Source organism: Heptranchias perlo, chromosome 3 (assembly GCF_035084215.1).
Source record: "Heptranchias perlo isolate sHepPer1 chromosome 3, sHepPer1.hap1, whole genome shotgun sequence".
Taxonomy (NCBI): domain Eukaryota; kingdom Metazoa; phylum Chordata; class Chondrichthyes; order Hexanchiformes; family Hexanchidae; genus Heptranchias; species Heptranchias perlo.
In genome coordinates, this window is record NC_090327.1 from 94944289 (window position 1) to 94963848 (window position 19560).

Here is a 19560-nt window from a genome sequence, read left to right on the forward strand (position 1 = left end):
AGGGTTATCTGGTGAAGTAATGCCGTCAGAGAGGGAGCAACCGTAAAGAATTTTCTGGCCAATGTAAAAATATAGGATAAGACAAAACAACAGGGGAGGGACTCAAGTATGTGGGTGCAAGGAGAGAGAGATAGGCAAAGAGTTTACCCGCCTTTCATGGCATGTTTCATAATCAGCATTTTGTGATTTATGTTCATCATCTGATGACTTGTGATTATTATATGGGCATTGTAAACTGAGTCTAGACCAGCACCATTTTTGATATGCAGCCGTTTAAGTTCTTGCTCTACTTAATAGATGAAAGGTTACGTGAAGAAGTCTCAAAAGAAAATCGAGTCCTGCAGACAAATTGTAGGTAGATTTGCTAGGTAGATAAGCAATGATGAACATTTAAAAAAAACACTTAATAATTCTCAATGAATATACATTCCATGGAGGAATAAAAAGTCCATGTGAAAAGTGATCCATCCGTGGCTAACTAAAGTAGTTGAGAAGAGTATTAGATTAAAAGAAGAGGCTTATAATGTTGCCAAGAAGAATAGTAAGCCTGAGGATTGGGTGAGTTTTAGAAACCTGCAAAGGATGACCAAAATATTGATAAAGAGCGAGAAAATAGAATGAGAGAAAATTAGCAAGAAATATAAAAACAGATTGTAAGAGCTTCTACAAGTATGCAAAAAGGAAGAGAGTAGCGGAAGTAACTGTGGGTCCCTTAGAGGCTGAGACAGGAGAAATTATAATGGGGAATAAGGAAATGGCAGAGACATTAAACAAATATTTTGTATCTGTCTTCACAGTAGAAGACACAAAAAACAGACCAGAAATAGTGGGGAACCAAGGGGCTAATGAGAGTGAGGAACATAAAGTGATTAATATTAAAGAGAAAGTACTGGAGAAATTAATGGGATTAAAAGCCAACCAATCCCCTGGACCTGATGGCCTGCATCCTTGGGTTCTAAAAGAGGTGGCTGCAGAAATAGTGGATGCGTTGGTTGTGATCTTCCAAAATTCCCTAGATTCTAGCACGGTCCCAGAAGGTAGCAAATGTAACACCGCTTTTCAAGAAAGGAGGGAGAGAGAAAACACAGATCTACAGGGCAGTTAGCCTGACATTAGTCATAGGGAAAATGCTAGAATTTATTATTAAGGACATAGTAATGGGGCACTTAGAAAATCATAATATGATTAGGCAGAGTCAACACTGTTTTATGAAAGGGAAATAGTGTTTGGCAAATCTACTGGAGTTTTTTGAGGATGTAACTAACAGGGTAGATAAAGGGGAACCTGAATGTAGTATATTTGGACTTTCAAAAGGCATTTGAAAAGGTGCCACACAAAAGGTTGTTACACAAGATAAGGGCTCATGGGGTTGGGGGTAATATATTAGCACGGATTGAGGATTGGTTAACAGACAGAAAAGAGAGAGTAGGAATAAATGGGTCATTTTCAGTTTGCCAGGCTATAACTAGTGGGGTGTCGCAAGGATCGGTGCTGGGGCCTCAGCTTTTTACAATCTATATTAATGACGTAGATGAAGGGGCCGAGTGGAATGTATCCAAGTTTGTTGATGATACAACGTTAGCTGGGAAAGTAAGCTGAGGACACAAAGAGTCTGCAAAGGGATATGGACAGGTTCATTGAGTGGGCAAGAAGGTGGCAGATGGAATATAATTTGGGGAAATGTGAGGTTATTCACTTTGGTAGGAAGAATAGAAAAAGAGAATATTTTTTAAATGGTGAGAAACTATTAAATGTTGGTGTGCAGAGAGATTTGGGTGTCCTTATACACAAAGCACAGAAAGTTAACATGCAGGTACAGCAAACAATTAGGAAGGCTAATGGCATGTTGGCCTTTATTGCAAGGGGGTTGGAGTACAAGAGTAAGGAAGTCTTGCTGCAATTGTACAAGGCTTTGGTGAGACCTGGGGTACTGTGCAGTTTTGGTCTACTTACCCAAGGAAGGATATACTTGCCTTAGAGGGGGTGCAACAAAAGTTCACTAGATCGATTCCTGGGATGACAGAGTTGTCCTATGAGGAAAGATTGAGTAGAATGGGCCTATATTCTCTGGAGTTTAGAAGAATGAGAGGTGATCTCATTGAAACATATAAGATTCTGAGAGGGCTTGAAAAGGCAGATACTGAGAGGCTGCTTCCCCTGGCTGGAGAGTCTAGAATTAGGGGTGTAGTCTCAGGATAAGGGGTCAACCATTTAGGATTGAGACGAGGAGGAATACCTTCACTCAGAGGGTTGTGAATCTTTGGAAGTCTCTACCCCAGATGTTCAGTCATTGAGCATATTCAAGGCTGAGATCGATAGATTTTTGGACTCTATGGGAATCAAGGGATATGGAGATCGGGCGTGAAAGACAAGTTGAGGTCAAAGATCAGCCATGATTTTATTGAATGGCGGAGCAGGCTCGAGGGGCCTTATGACCTACTCCTGCTCCTACTTCTTATGTTCTTATGTATGCCAAAACTAAGCTTTTCAGGTGTTACGTGCCATACTTGATGAATGGGGTCGGTGTAGTTAAACTGGAGTAAAATGGTATCAGTAAATAGCTAATCTCAAGTCAACACAGAAACAAGCTATCAAAGAGTAAATAAAATGCATTGCCTTATAATTAAACAGGACAGAAAACAAAAAGGCTAGGCTTACCGTTTTATTTTATCAATTGTGTCATAGAGTCCATCAAAGTCATAATCAAACACAGGGCCACTTATGACATTAATTCCATTCCGTTCTGTTGCCAGTTTTTTCACTATTACCTTGTGAAAGTAGTTCCACACTTCTGCACAACAGTAATCAAAACAGAACAACAACAGCTGATGAAAATAATACAATTATTAACAAACAATTATTATGAAACAAAAGAGGTGTCGTTATAGTACTGGGTGTATTCTATAGGCCACCAACTATTAGGAAGGATATAGAGGAGCAAATTTGCAGGGAAATTGCAGAGAGGTGCAAAAGCTATAGAGTAATGATAACTGGGGGACTTCAACTATCCTAATATAGACTGGGATAGTAATAATATAAGGGGCAAAGAGGAGGAGGAATTTTTGAAATGTGTTCAGGATAACTTTCTTGACCAGTATGTTTCCAGCCCAATGAGGAAGGAGGTATTGCTGGACTTGGTTCTAGGGAATAAGGTGGGCCAAGTGAAGCAAGTGTTAGTGGGGGAACATTTAGGGAACAGTGACGATAGTATCATAAGATTTAGAATATCTATGGAAAAGGACATGGACCACTTTAAAGTAAAAATACTCAATTGGAGGAGGGCCTATTTCAGTGGGATGAGCCCGGGTAAATTGGAATCAAAGATTGGCAGGCAAAACTGTAATTGGACAGTGGGCGGCCTTTAAAGAGGAGATGGCTTGGGTACAGTCTAAGTAAATTCCCATGAGGGTGAAAGGTAGGGCAACTAAATCCAGAGGTCCCTGGATGACAAAAGAGATAGTGAGTGAGATGAAATGAAAAAAAGGGGCATGTGACAGGTGTCAGGTTGATAACACAAGTGAGAATCAGGCAGAATATAGAAAGTTCAGAGGGGAAGTGAAAAAGGAAATAGGAGGAGCAAAGAGAAAGAGTATGAGAATGGCGGCCAACATAAAATGGAATCCAAAAGTCTTCTACAGGCATGTAAACAGTAAACGGGCAGTAAGAGGAGGGGTGCGGCCAATTAGGAACCATAAAGGAGATCTACAGAGGGGTTGGCCGAGGTACTAAATGAGTACTTTTCATCTGTCTTTACCATGGAAGAAGATACTGCCAGAGTCTCAGTAAAGGAAGATGTAGTTGAGATACTGGATGGGCTAAAAATTGATAGAGGAAGTACTGGAAAGGCTAGCTGCACTTAAAGTAGATAAGTGACCCGGTCCGGATGGGATGCATCCTAGGTCGCTGAGGGAAGTAAGGGTGGAAATTGTGGAGGTACTGGCCATAATCTTCCAAACATCCTTAGATACGGGGGTGGTGCCAGAGGACTGGAGAATTGCGAATGATATACCCTTGTTCAAAAAAGGGTGTAAGGATAAACTCAGCAACTATAGGCCAGTCAGTTTAACCTCAGTGATGGGGAAACTTTTAGAAACGATAATCCGGGTCAGAAGTAGCAGTCATGTGGACAAGAGTGGATTGATTAGGAAAACCAGCATGTATTTGTTAAAGGCAAATCGTGTTTAACTAATTTGATAGTTTTTTGATGAGGTTAACAGAGAGGGTGGATGAGGGCAATGCAGTTGACGTGGTGTATACGGACTTTCAAAAGGCGTTTGATAAAGTACCGCATAATAAGCTTGTCATTATGATTGAAGCCCATGGAATAAAAGGGGCAATAGCAGTGAGTATACAGAATTGGCGAAGCAGCAGGAAATAGAGAGTAGTGGTGAAGGGTTGTTTTTTGGATTGGAGGAAGGTATGCAGTGGTGTTCCCCAGGGGTCAGTACTAGGACCACTGCTTTTCTTGATATATATTAATGACTTGGACTTGGGTGTACAGGGCACAATTTCAAAATGTGCAGATGACACAAAACTTGGAAGTGTAGTGAACAGTGAGGATGATAGTGATAGACTTCAAGAGGACACGGACAGGCTGGTGGCATGGGCAGACACGTGGCAGATGAAATTTAACCCACAAAAATGCGAGGTGATACATTTTGGTAGGAAGAATGGGGAGAGGCAATATAAACTAAAGAGCACAATTTTAGAAGGGGGACAGGAACAGAGAGATCTGGAGGTATATGTGCACAAATCGTTGAAGGTGGCAGGGCAGGTTGAGAAAGCAGTTAAAAAAGCATACGGGATCCTAGGCTTTATAAATACAGGCATAGAGTACAAAAGCAAGGAAGTCATGATGAACATTTATAAAACACTGGTTCAGCCACAACTGGAGTATTGTGTCCAATTCTGGGCACCGCACTTGAGGAAAGATGTGATGGCCTTCGAGAGAGTGCAGAGGAGATTTACTAGAATGATTCCAGGGATGAGGGACTTTAAGTATGTGGATAGACTGAAGAAGCTGGGGTTGTTCTCCTTGGAACAAAGAAGGTTGAGAGGAGATTTGATAGAGGTATTCAAAATCATGAAGGGTCTAGACAGAGTAGATAGAGAGGAACTGTTCCCATTGGCGGAAGGGTCAAGAACCAGAGGACATAGATTTAAGGTGATTTGCAAAAGAACCGAAGGTGACATGAAGAAAAACCTTTTTACACAGCGAATGATTAGGATCTGGAATGCACTGCCCGAGGGGCTTTCAAAAGCGAACTGGATAATTACTTGAAAGGAAAAAAAAATTGCAGGGCTACCGGGATAGCGGGGAGTGGGACTAGCTGGATTGCTCTTGCACAGAGCCAGCACGGACTCGATGGGCCAAATGGCCTCCTTCATTGCTGTAACCATTCTATGATTCTACGATAACACAAAGTTTCAAATACAACTGACATTACTTTGCAACAAGATGATTCTCTGTTTATAACAGGTACCTCACAAACACTTAAAAACACTATTGATATATATTAATGTAAAAGTAACCTGAATCTGACCATCTACTATTTGTTGAGCACCACAATACTACTTAAGGATTGTACAACAGCCAGTTAGTAACAGTTTGATGGGTTTACACAACATCGACTAACATTTTCATGCTGTAATATGGCATTAGCAGAGCGACAATCTACATTGCTCTTCACTAGTTTGAGAGGAGCCCAAGATTCCTGTAGCTGGTGGTCCCGTTGATATCACTGGCAGACTTGTAATGCACGGGATAGTTAACAAGTGTTCACAATCTCAAGTTGTTAACCAAAAGGACATAAAAGTGATTTTGACTCCATCTGGTGGTCAAACCAAAATACTAAATTTTCAGTAACAGAAACGCAGAACTAAGATTCTGCTACTTTGACATTTTTCCTTTTTGACTTTACAAGCACTACTGTATACTCACTTTTAAAAGCGGGATACATTGGAATAATATTTGAAGTTAGAAGGGCATCATATTTAGCTTCAAGAGAGGAACCAAGGGCTGCAAAATAAGAAAAAAGGACTAAAATTGATCTGATGGGAATTACATTGAAGTATATTCTGTACTTAGATTTTTTTTGTTAGAAATAAAACAATTTTGAGTACCTTTATGTAATATGTACACAGTCTAGTATTTAAAGCCTATTTAAAAATAAAGCATAAAAATCTGATGAGATAGTCCATGCATTTTGAAATGTATCCTTCTTTGCCAAAAATTTATAATTCCAAGGGTAATTGGTGGGGTTGGGGGGGTGGGGGGGAGAGGAGAACTGTATTTATGATTTTGCAAAAAATACCAACCAGTGGAAATCTTTTCAAAGTCATTTATGATGTCACTACACATTGCAATCAAATTCTTCCCTACTGGCGGTTACAATACCAAGTCAAGATTAGATGATCCGAGTTTCAATCCCAGTTTGACATTTGCACTCAATTCATCCCTAGAGGGAAAAATTTGTCAGTCTCAGTTTGATTATCTGCATAAGGGAGTAGTTTTTTCTCTCCCCGCAGTGTCAGAAGCCTCAGTTATGAGAAACAATTGGAGAATCCTGGATTATTTGAAAAGAGGTGACTAAGAAGGGAGCACAAAGTTATATAAAGTAGTGAGCCATATGGAAAAGTAAACCTGGAACACTAGTTCCTGCTAAACCATAATGGTATGACAAAGGAGCACAGGTTCCAACTGGCAAAAGGCAAATTCAGAATGGATACCAATTAGAATTTTTTTTACACACAAAAGAGCAAGTGAAAGCAAACACCTTGGAATTGTTTAAGAAACAGTCGGAGGCAGTGAGGAGCCCTGTAGGTTCTTGTTTTTTTTTCTGGACAGATGAACAAGGATGAATCAAATGATTTGCCTCATTGTATCTATCTCCTAGTCTTATGAATAAAATGCTACACAAAACATTATTTTTGTTTGAAATTGGTGAGAAGTTAGAAGCGTCCAAATTGGACGCAAAACACTCACATGATTATGTATCAAATTAAAATCAAATTGTCATCTTCATTACCTACTTACTCAACTGCTATAATGTTGTAGCAAAACAATTTAAACGTTTTCCTGCTTTCTAATCCAATGTTCAAGTACTCCAATATTCAAATGTTATAGGGGTAGATTGTGGTCTTCATTGCCTGGGCAGTAACCTGGCAGAGAGAATCGCCCATCTTTTATAGAACCCACCTGATTTTCACTCCATTGATTCATTGGTCAGGTTACCACCTAGCCGGTGAAGACAAAAATCTACCCCCTAGTCTCTCAATCTAATTCAGTAAGGGAAATCGCGATTGAAATTGCCTGTTCTGGGATAAGGCCTCCATTCAAATATTGGGCAAAGCAATCACACAGCACATTTTAACCCCCCGGTCTTCTGATGTCTAACAAGCAACTGTCTGCCTTCGAAGAGGATCAATTGTTTCAAATATTGCTTGCATACTTTATATTTTACTGCTATACTTTGGTTGTTCTTCCACTACAATGTTCTGACAGTAAAAAGTATTCAGTATTGGAAGATCACCTTTAAAAAGAAACAAAGCAGTCATCAGAATTTTTAATTTCTTTTATTGTATTTAGATTTATCATTGAATTTTTATGCCCATCAAGGTAAGGGGTATCTGTGCTCAGAATAGAGTTTTTATTCATTTTGAATGTTGGCATCAAGCATTCCCAGGCCAGGCAAAGGTTTCCATTATTCTGTCAAAAAACGTGCACTAATGCCAACCTCATAACAGCATCCCCTATTACCCACTTTCCACAACACCCATCGTTCCAGCCGGTCTTATTTTATATTTGATTCACCAGCAGACCAGACAAGCTGTAACAAAGCCGCAGTAAATGAGGGCAGGCAAGTGAAAAAAGGGTTGGAGTATTCAGGGATTTGACAGTGGAATCGACCTGCCAGCTTATATTAGTTGAGATTCATGTACTGCAGTCTCAAACCAATAGTCAAGGTGAGATTGAAGGAAGTGGTATTTGAAAACAGCTCAAGTAAAAAATTTAATTCAGGTAAATCCAGTATCAATTCTTCACCATAAAGGAAGCTTTCTTAGCACATTTTGAAATGCTAGGTGTACTATTTACTAAATTTACAAACACCCATGGACAGAAAGTAAGCCTTCCACCAGTATTCACATTATAATTCAGCAGCTCTTTTAAAATAAAATCCATACTGTGGGAAATAAAATCCTACTGGTGAAAAGCTCAACTTTGTTCCAGTCAGTAAATGAAATTAAAGCCTTTAATTTAAACTGTGTCTGATGGTGCATAACATTGGTACGCTATGGTACTGAGTGGCAAGATGTGGGGTCTCTTCCAGTAATTCTCATATGGTGCGTTCTTGATCTCAAATCCAGCTGACAGGGGAGGTGCAGTGGAAAGGAAGGGAAAAGTTGGAGGAGGAAGAAGCAAAAAACTGAAGTGAATTTCTATTATTTTTGTACACTTTCTAGTTGACAAACAATGGTAACAAATATCTGGGAACAGGCTATTATTTTTGGGTTCATTTACCCTTTTTACTCTAGATATTTTTGCTTTCTTCTTGTTCCGACTATTTCTGTAGGTGACCCCTAGCTTCCTACACACACGGGTGTAGATTAACCCTCCGTACGGTTTTTGGCCAGCAGAGCAACCGATAGTGCCGGCAGGAGGCCCCATGACTGATGCTGGCAGGCTCGGGCATAAAACAACACCACCAGGCACCCCACTGGCTCTGGGCCACAACAGTATTGGGTGGCCCGGTTGGCCTCCTGACCCGGAAACAGGTAGGTTGGGGTTGGGGGTGGGGGTGGGGGTGTCGTTCTTGGGGAGGGGGACGGTGGGGTTGGAGCTGGGGTGGCAGCGGCCCAGGTTATTTTTGTGGGGCCAGGAGGAGCAGGAGTACTTATTTTTGGGCTCCTCTTCGGCTGATGCTGGCAGAAGCGTACATGCCACAAGCTCTGCCTGTTAAAGTCCTAAAATGTCATTGGAATCCAAATTATTTCATAGGACCAGAGGCAAATATCTTAATTAGCCGTGCACTTGCTTTAGGCAGCTGCTTGGGCGCCTATACCAAGGACCCTGGCAAAATAGTAATGGTGAGAACGAGGCAGTGAGTTCTTGCATATATTTTTACAATAGTTGTTAAATTTTGCTAATTCCTCATATAATGCAAAATAACAAATTTTTAGCACAAAAGTTGCGAACTCTTTGCTATAATTATTTTTTTATATATATTGGTTCTTTAACCCCTTTTTCAACAACTATGGAAGTGTCGTTCATAGCTAATTCTCTTCATTGGTTCCAGTTTGACAACCTTTCTTCAAATGCTCCAAATCATTAACTCACTAACTTGAAACATGCAGGCTGATAAATAACTTGAAAGTGGTGACTGGAGCTTCATGAATTTATACAATTGTCTGCTAAATTCAAAAGGCGCTGCCAATCAAACACATAACTGAACAAATCATTACAGAAGATTTGTATTTGAATTGAGTGGCTTGGATTTCCCCCACCCCTCTCCTCAGTCATTTATTTTTCAGTCAAAGCAACAGATGTTTGCAACAAAGAAAGGCAGGCTTTCATTTATATGGCGCCTTTCACGACCTCAGGACATCCATATTGCTTTACAGCCAATTAAGTATTTTTGAAGTGTTGTAATAAACTGAGTTGGAGTATTCTTGTGTCAGTGAAGCTGTTTTAAACCCATTATGAAGCATGACAGAATCAAAGAAGTCAATACCAATCTAAATATAGACATAAAATATTTAATTTTTGTCTGAAAGATCATGTCACTTTTGGTCAGTGAACGGTGTGAACTGGGGCGAAGAGGGTTGGACCTCCAAATTAACAGATTTACTGAAACAAAATGTTTTGCGCTACATTGTCTAACTCTATCAATCCATCTTCATAAAGGTTATAGAAAACAAATGAACTTACTGGGAGGATAAAGAAACCCATGTGAAATTTGCCTGTCTGCTCTATAAGCTGAACAGCTTTGACTGTGACTTGCCGAGATGCGTATATCAGGTCTCACACAGTTATTCAGAAACTCTGGAAGATTAGAGAGCTCCACCTGCATTTGACGTAAAAGGCTCTGTTATAATAGTACCGACAAATCTCTCAAGTTTGCGAAGTAATTTTAAGCAGCTTTCTTCAGGCAAAATAAGCATTTAAAAAAAGTTTTATCAATTTATTTTGATCATCATGCAATAGTAACAGATCAAAGAAATTAAAATATATTAGGGCTGAAAATGAGCAGCTCTTCGGGTGTAAGTCCAACAGGAGCGCAACAGAAGAGCCAGAAATTAGGCCGGGACCCTGATAAGCTAGGTGTGGCTTTCCCCACCAGATTCCACAGGGTCTTGTTCAGGGTGGAACCTCAGTCCACTCCAAACATGGTCCACTGCACAAGAGGCAGGGAGGCTGGGAGGGGGGACTCCCAATCCGGGAGTTTCCTCATACCTGGCTTGGTAGAACAGTGGCATATGTGATACACAAAAAAAGTGGTACCAGCCTGCTGGTCGGTGGGACTAAACGCCCTCCTCAAGGCAGGCCTGCACGGCAGCAGCCCTGGGGGCCCTGGCAACTCACATTCCCTCCCTCAACCCCCCCTCCCACCTCCCCCCAGCATCCGGAATCAGGCAACCCACACCAGAAATTCTAGCCTTCTTGGTCAGGCAGGCATCCAAGATGTACTCCTAGAGGCAAGCGAGCCCCCCCAAGCATGTTTAAGTGAGATGAGCTCCCCCTGACCGTGCATACTTTGGCAGGGTCAGTGCCAGAGGTAAAGGTGGGAACAACCAAGATGTTGGGCCTGCAAATTTTCAGCCCCATGAGCTCAAATGCATCACCCATCATTAAAGCTTAAAATAATTCATTGTTTAGCTATTACAATACTGGCTACATTGTATAAATTGAGACAGTTGTAAAAACCCAAAGTCATACTTCAACCTCTCTCTGGAAGCAAAATCTGGTCAGAATGATGCGTGTTTACCAGTGCTTGAATAAATTGCAGTACTTCTCCCCCCACCCCCAGCCCCCTAAACTTCGCTCAACATTTGATGAATTTTTGTGTCCATCAAGGTGAAGGGGAATAAAGCACTTTCCCATTTCAGGCATTCATTGTCAACATCAAGGACACCCAAATCAGCTGTCATTTGCACCACTTGACAAATATTTTTTTAAAAACTGCTGAGCACAAACCTGTTTAGGAACTGTGTACGAAGTCCACAGTGGCATTGAAAAGGTCTCACCATAACCACTTACATAACCTTGATGATGTAAGATATAGTACTTAGTACGATAAACAACAGCCGGACGACCATAAAGTAGATGCTTGTTTTCTGAAGGGGAAACCAAAAAGACAATATTTAGATAAGGATAAGATAAATACAAAGGTTACACATCAGCAAAAGTCAGTCAGTCATCCAGGCTTTAATAAACGGAAGGGTAAATTGAACACTCCCCTGCTTCCGGGGGCGGGGTGGGGGGGCTTGCTTGAAGGTAGAAAGAGTTCTTAAAGTGAGCTTATTCATTTGTTTACAGTCCTAAACTACCTCATGCACCAAGGCTGTTGAAAAATCTTAAGCAGCTTGCGGCAGCAATTAGAACAGCGAAATTCTGTTATTTTCCATTACATACTACAGTCTACAACAACAACTTACATTCATATACTGCCTTAAATATAGAAAAACATCCGAAGCCACTTCACAAAAGCATGAAGAAAATGGGCGCCGAGCCAAAGAAGGAAAGTCTAGGAAGGGAGACCAAAAGCTTGATCAAAATCATGGGTTTTAATGTTGGGGCAAAGAGAGGAGAGAATGTACGGGAGGCCAATGTCAGAGAAACAGTGAATTCAGGAGTGGGGGTCCAGCCTGAGTCAGTGCCCATGGAAGGTGAAGGAATTGGTGCCAAGGTTGTAGCATTGATAAAAACAATGGCCTCGGTTTTCCTGATGTTTAACATCTAGCTGCTGTTTTGTGTATTATACACACACTCTTTGATATCTCATGGTGTTACTCAAGGTCCTTTTTTTTTTCAGTTCTGATTTGTTGCTATTTTACTTTGACCGAACCAATCAACAATGCGTGAGGGAAAGTGCAACGGTGTTGGGGGGGGGGGGGCGGGGGGGGAGTATTACAGGAGTAAGTGTGACGTTTACAGGAAGAGCGGATATAGACAAGACCTTTGGTATATTATTGAAATTGAAATTTGGAGCAGCACGGACAGGCAGGCATGCTAAATTTACTGCAGCAGAGGAGTAGAGCCGAAAAGCACGGAAGGACTGGAAGCAGAGCAGAGCCATGAAGGACTATGCTTTATAGGCATCTTAAATTTTAACAGGGATAGGCCAGTAGCAAACCCAATAGCAGGGCCAGGAGGCATGCAGAAGCTGTCTAAAAGAATTCATGGTGAGGACTAAGTTGAGACTGAGCTGGAAGCAAGACCATAGCCGCAGGTTTCTGAGCCAGTAAACATTCAGGAAGTGGGCAGGGCATAAGGCTCATTGAGCTCATGCATTCTATTTAAATTAGAAGTCCACGTGTACAGACGTTGAGTGACAACAGGATCAAGGTCAGCTGTGATCGTCCCCACAATTGAATAGCCTGTGCATACTCACCATCAAGGCTCACATATCAATAGTGGCCATTTGAGCAGTGTATCAGAAGGTAACCATTGCCTCTGGTACAGTCAACACCCTCAAAAGCAAAGCCAAAGGGAGGGGAGAAAATTGGTGGGAAAAAAATTGCCAAGAGGAAAACAAATGAAGGGAAAACTCAAACTTTTCCTTGATCCCAAAGAAATCAAACAAAGGCTTCAAGATATCAATCTAACATTATAGTCAACCCCGACCAGTTGCATTCCACACGTGAAACTCACATGGCTTCAGCCTGGACAGTAATCAGGCACTGCAGATCGCAAGATTACCAGCAAGGTGGTGAAGCCAAACTTTATCTCTATGATTCCAATCCTGTCGAACGGGATGAAAACCGGGCAGGTTCTGTAATGGGCGGGCGATCCACTCTGCCACATTATTACTAATGCGGTGAAGGTGAAAATTTGCCCCATACAGACCTTTTAGTCATCTGTAATTATCCCTATAAACCTTCAATCTTCAATTTTATTCTTAACCAAATATCAACCAGCCTTTTTTTTTTAAGGGGGATGAGATATGGGAAAATTGAGATGACGCACCTCAAAGAAATGAAGAAAAATGTTCCAGCACTTTTTTGTGATGACGGATAGAAATGTTAATACTTTCAGTACCGAAAGTGATAGTTTTTGTTGCATACTGTCTGCAAAGAATCTGAGATCCCAAATAAGTCTGCAATGTTACAACTTGCAAATTTAATTACACGCATGAATAATGATGAGCTTTTTCATAAATAGATCTTTTATAATTTCATAAAGATAAAAAATCATATTGAAATTGAAAATATGTGCAATTCTGAAAGACTTACCTTCTGTTCCCCTGTGCTGCAGACGTTTGTTCAGGTCATCCCCTTTATTCTAAAATAATTAAGATAAATATATAAAGGCAATGAAACTGTAGATTTTAATTTATTAACAAATCTGCTTATGAGGTTGTGCTGCACTTCTGAGAGTTGGAATAAACTTAAATTGCAATTAATACGATATCAGCAGTACATAAAGAAAGAATCAAAAACAAACATTTCAGCCCCAATTTTAACTCGGGGTTCGAGCGCAGGGTCCAGGGTGGAAGGAAAGCACGCCATGATGGTGCCAGCGTGAGGCCTATGCCATTTTAACTCCCGGGCCTCATTTAAACATGGGAACGGTGACTCCAGCCCGATCCTGGTAGGAATTATGTGGAGGTTGGTGGGCAGGAGCGGAATTTCAGACATCAGAGGCCGCCACCAGGGACCAGTGGTAATGGTCTCCATGCATAAGGTAAGTGTTTTGGAGGAGGGATTTCCTGAGACGATCGTGGTCAGGAGAGGGAGAGGGACGCCCGGGCAGGGGGTCCAAAAAATTCCTTGAAGATCCTGTGGGAAACACTCCTGCTCCTCCTGTCCCACAAGGAAACCATTAAAAAAAAATTAAATGAACTTACCTGGGTTTCTTCTGGTCACGATTCTGCCTACCAGTAGCTTTCACTGGTGGTTCTGGTACCGGGCATTGCAGCCGCGATCCCTAATTAAAATCAAATCAGGGTCCAAATTACATCATCGGACCTGATGGTCCTGACGGACTTCATCCTAGGGTCTTAAAAGAAGTGGCTGCAGAGATAGTAGATGCATTGGTATTAATTTTCCAAAATTCCCTAGATTCTGGAAAGGTCCCATCAGATTGGAAAATAGCAAATGTAACTTCTCTATTCAAGAAAGGAGGAAGACAGAAAGCAGGAAACTACGGGCCAGTTAGCTTAACATGTCATAGGGAAAATGCTAGAATCCATTATTAAGGAGGTTATAGCAGGGCACTTAGAAAATCTCAATGCAATCAGGCAGAGTCAACACGGCTTTGTGAAAGGGAAATCGTGTTTGACTAATTTATTAGAGTTCTTTCAGGAAGTAACAAGCAACGTGGATAATGGGGATCCTGTGGATGTGGTGGACTTGGATTTCCAGAAGGCTTTTGACAAGGTGCCACATCAAAGGCTACTACACAAAATGAGAGCTCATGGTGTAGGGGGTAACATATTAGCATGGAAAAAGGATTGGTTAGCTAACAGGAAACAGAGAGTAGGCATAAATGGGTCATTTTCAGGTTGGCAAGATGTAACGAGTGGAGCGCCACAGAGATCAGTGCTTGGGCCTCAACTATTTACAATCTATATCAATGACTTGGATGAAGGGACCGAATGTATGGTTGCTAAATTTGCTGATGACACAAAGGTAGGTAGGAAAGTAAGTTGTGAAGAGTCTGCAAAGGGATATAGATAGGTTAAATGGGTGGGCAAAAATTTGGCAGATGGAGAATAATGTGGGAAAATGTGAACTTGTCCACTTTGGCAAGAGGAATAGAAAAGCAGTATATTATTTAAATGGAGAGAGATTGCAGAACTCTGAGGTACAGAAGAATCTGAGTGTCCTAGTATATGAATCACAAAAAGTTAGTATGCAGGTACAGCAAGTGATTAGGAAGGCAAATGGAATGTTGTCATTTATTGCAAGGGGAATGGAATATAAAAGTAGAGATGTTTTGCTACAGTTGTACAGGGCATTGGTGAGACCACATCTAGAAAAATGCATGCAGTTTTGGTCTCCTTATTTAAGAAGGGACACAATTGCTTTAGAGGTGGTTCAGAGAAGGTTCACTTGATTGATTCCTGGAATGAGGGGATTATCTTATGAGGGAAGGTTGGACAAGTTGGGCCTGTATACATTGGAGTTTAGAAGAATGAGAGATGATCTTATTGAAACATATAAGATCCTCAGGGGACTTGAAGGGGTAGATGTTAAGAGGATGTTTTCCCTTGTGGGAGAGACTAGAACTAGGGGCCACAGTTTAAAAATAAGGGGGCTCCCATTTAAGACGGAGATGAGGAGAAATGTTTTCTCTCAGAAGGTCGTGAGTCTGTGGAACTCCCTTCCCCAGAGAGCAGTGGAGGCAAGGTCATTGAATATTTTTAAGGCTGAGTTAGATAGATTCCTGATTAACAAGGGAGTCAAAGGTTATAGTAGGTAGACGGGAAAGTAGGGTTGAGGTCACAATCAGATCAGCCATGATCTTATCAAATGGCCGAGCAGACTCGAGGGGCCAAATGGCTTACTCCTGCTCTTAATTCATATGTTCGTATGTTCCTATGTTCATATGGACTCCGACATTTCAATATCAATGACTCCCATCCCTGCCTGTGGCAGACGGCCTCGACACTGCCGAAAACCCGGGAGTTAAAATGGCGGTGACGGCGACAGAAGCAACGCGTCGGGAACACAGTGAGTAGCACCACACCACCATTTTAGCCCCTCGCCGTTCCAGCTAGGCAGGCAGGGTTAAAATCAGCGCTTTCATTTCTGAGATAGGTAAAACAATAGCAGTTTTGAATGACTGAAGAAATGGAAGATTTTGCCTCACATAGATTGTTAGTCCAGGTAAGACCAATGCTGCGCAGGGAACATTTCTATATCAAAACAATTGACCAAGCTAAATATTATCTCAGCAACTCAGACTGAGCAAATGGTTGGAAAATGTAAACTTTATTTTCTAACCCTCTCATCACATGTGCAACCCAAATCATCCTGAACTGCTGAAGCAGCTACAATATGGGATGGTTTAGACACTTCATCTGGCATGGATGGCCTGTGTGGGGGGTTCCGCAAAAGATGGTTCATACTGCCATGGGTTCCATTATTAGGAGCTGGTTTCAGTCCAAGGAGGTCTGAAAGTGAAAAAATATTGACTATTTTATTATTCATATGGAAAATGCATGGCAGCAATACATAAAGTTAGTAACCATTGCACAGAATATAACAAAGATATCCTTTGAAAGACTAACTTTCCTGGTAAGTCTACATGAATTTTTCAGATCTCAAAACAAGTTTTGAGTCTGCATAGTTAAGCATGAGTTAGAGTACAATGCTGGATCTCTATTTTGGAACCAACTCATGTATATTTTCAGAGCATATTAAATCAAAAATCCAGTTTTACTTCATATGTGAAAAATTAGCCTAAGTCTATACAGATAAACAATGATAAAGCCAGAGAAAGAAGGGTAAGCATGCTGCCCTCAAATTAACATAAAATAGACATACATCAGAATAGACATTTATCTGGATTTTTAGATAGAAATTTTGTAGGAACAGTGCCCCGTAAGGTTGCCTTTGAGAATTGTGAGGGAAATACCCTGTGGATGCCCATGTGATATGGAGTTCAGCTGTTGAACTGAGTACTGGGAGATTAAAAGTTAATACAAGTTATTAAGCAATTAAATCGTAAAATCATTATCCCTGGCTCTTTTTTTATTCATTCATGGGATGTGGGCGTCGCTGGCAAGGCCAGCATTTATTGCCCATCCCTAATTGCCCTTGAGAAGGTGGTGGTGAGCCACCTTCTTGAACCGCTGCAGAAGGTGAAGGTTCTCCAACAGTGCTGTTAAATACAGTGTTCCAGGATTTTGACCCAGCAACGATGAAGGAAGGGCGATATATTTTCAAATCGGGATGGTGTGTGACTTTAGGGCGGGGTGGGGGGGGGAAACGTGCTGGTGGTGTTGCTGCATGCGGGCACAGACTGCTTCATTATCTGAGGGGTTGCGAATGGAACTGAACACTGTGCAATCATCAGCGAACATCCCCATTTCTGACCTTATGATAAAGGAAAGGTCATTGATGAAGCAGCTGAAGATGGTTGGGCCTAGGACACTGCCCTGAGGAACTCCTGCAGCATTGTCCTGGGGCTGAGATGATTGGCCTCCAACAACCACTACTATCTTCCTTTGTGCTAGGTATGACTCCAGCCACTGGAGAGTTTTCCCCCTGATTCCCATTGACTTCAATTTTACTAGGGATCCTTGGTGCCACACTCGGCACCAATGCTATCTTGATGTCAAGGGCAGTCAATCTCGCCTCACCTCTGGAATTCAGCTCTTTTGTCCATGTTTGGACCAAGGCTGTAATGAGGCCTGGAGCCAAATGGTCCTGGCGGAACCCAAACTGAGCATCGGTGAGCAGGTTATTGGTGAGTAAGTGCCGCTTGATAGCACTTTCGACGACATCTTCCATCACTTTGCTGATGATTGAGAGTAGACTGATGGGGTGGTGATTGGCAGGATTGGATTTGTCCTACTTTTTCCAGGTCCAGTAAAGAAGCACTTTGAGAGTCATAAGCAGGTCACGACTCCTCATATTTGTATAGGTCCCTTTGTTAAAAGTAAGACTGTAAGGTAAGGAGGAAAAGTGGAGCCGACCTGTCTGGAGATCAATGCTTTAGTATTGACTCGTTGGGGATGATTGACACAAAAAGGGACACGCCCTTCTGACACATGGGTCACTCAAGAGTTTTTCTGTGTCTTTGGTAGAAGTAGCAGTCTTCTGTGCTCACAGAGTCTCTCTGTTTTAGTCAGAAGATAACTTTTATTTCCTCTATTCTTCTTCTGTAAACTTTTACCTAGCAGGTGTAAGAGGTATCCTTACCTGTACAAAGTTCCTTTAAGGTCAGAGGTTAGAGGCTAATTTGTGGCTACACCAGCTCATTACAGGCAGATCTAAGAATGTTACTTAATTGCAAGTTGTTGGAGATCGAGAAAGGTGAGAGGCCAGCTCAGATATCGTCACTCATGTTAAGGCAGGTTCTGTAAGAACCGAAGATCCAAGTGAGAAAGATAAACCTGCCACATAGGCGTTCATGACTCAACACTGCAGAATTTAACATCTGCTTTCCAGGGAAGTAAGGAGATTGACGTAATCATGCCGTTTGTGAGAATGAGGTCGTGTAGGCATGAACGTTGTTAATCACACACGTATAATTGACCTATCTGACAGACTGGCTACTGAAAGCTATTAATTTATCAGAGCTATCTAAGAAATTACTGAAAGTAATCTCACCAATTTATAACCTCAGACTCTGATCACTGCTACAGTTAAAACTCAGCGTCTATTAGTACTAATTTACAGTGTGTAACCATTGCTACTCATTTAGTTACGTAACTCTGTCCATTTATGATTTGTTACTCAACTGCTAGGTAACTCTGTTGCCATTTACAGCTCCTCTAGACCTATCTTTTGTTTCTTTACTTGTCCCATTACCATCCTCCTTGCCTTGCACCATCATCCCTTTTGTCATTTAATCACTCCTGCCCTCCATCCTATCGGAGACTTTCCCTTTTGTTCTTTCCTCCCCTCCCCTCCCACCCCACCCCCCTTTTCCAGGCTCTGTACTTGCTCAAAAACTGTTTAATCTTAACTTCTTCCAATTCTGACGAAAGGTCATCGACCTGAAACGTTAACTCTGTTTCTTTCTCCACAGACACTGTCTGACTTGCTGAGTATTTCCAGCATTTTCTGTTTTTATTTCCTGAATTCCTTCTTGGATTTATTAGTGACTATCTTATATCTACGGCCCCAAGTTTTGGACGCCTCCACAAATGGAAACATCTTCTCTACATCCACCCTATCGAACCTCTTCATAATTTTAAAGATCTCTATCAGGTCACCTCTCAGTCTTCTCTTATCTGGAGAAAAGAGCCCCAGTCTGTTCAGCTTTTCCTGATAGTTATAATTTCTCAGTTCAGGTATCATCCTTGTAAAAACTAAACCACCAAACCTCGGCCAATTCATTCATCCTAGTGACAGAGCAATTATATTTTTAGCAGTAAAAAAGATGCCATCAGTAGTTATCCAGTAGCCTAAAGAAGTGAGTACAGAGTGCTTTGTCCTGCGGAATAAGAACAGCTGAAAAGTCTTCACAGTAATTAAAGAGAGAGCAAGGGGAAGGGCTGAAGAAAGGATTTACTACTGATATTTAGTTCTCATTTTAAGATGAATTTATTTTATCAATCATCTATATGCAACTCTTTTAAAAGTTGTTAATTATTTCCATCACCTTCCACAAATTTAGGTTTCATTTCATCTTTATTATTCTTCACGAAATTGCTTGTCTCTATT

General features: G+C 41.3%; 1 protein-coding gene across 4 annotated transcripts in view; it reads right to left on the reverse strand.

Annotated features, from left to right (window-relative positions):
- enpp2 (ectonucleotide pyrophosphatase/phosphodiesterase 2) overlaps positions 1 to 19560 on the reverse strand; it is an 89620-nt gene that overhangs the window by 9776 nt on the left and 60284 nt on the right. For all 4 annotated transcript variants that reach the window (XM_067980866.1, XM_067980856.1, XM_067980875.1 and 1 more), the window contains 6 exons: positions 16168 to 16337; positions 13453 to 13501; positions 11195 to 11334; positions 9929 to 10064; positions 5942 to 6019; positions 2659 to 2791 (listed from right to left, as the gene is read on the reverse strand). In XM_067980866.1, the coding sequence (XP_067836967.1) occupies positions 2659 to 2791; positions 5942 to 6019; positions 9929 to 10064; positions 11195 to 11334; positions 13453 to 13501; positions 16168 to 16337 (706 nt within the window). The remainder of the gene's footprint in view (positions 1 to 2658; positions 2792 to 5941; positions 6020 to 9928; positions 10065 to 11194; positions 11335 to 13452; positions 13502 to 16167; positions 16338 to 19560) is intronic.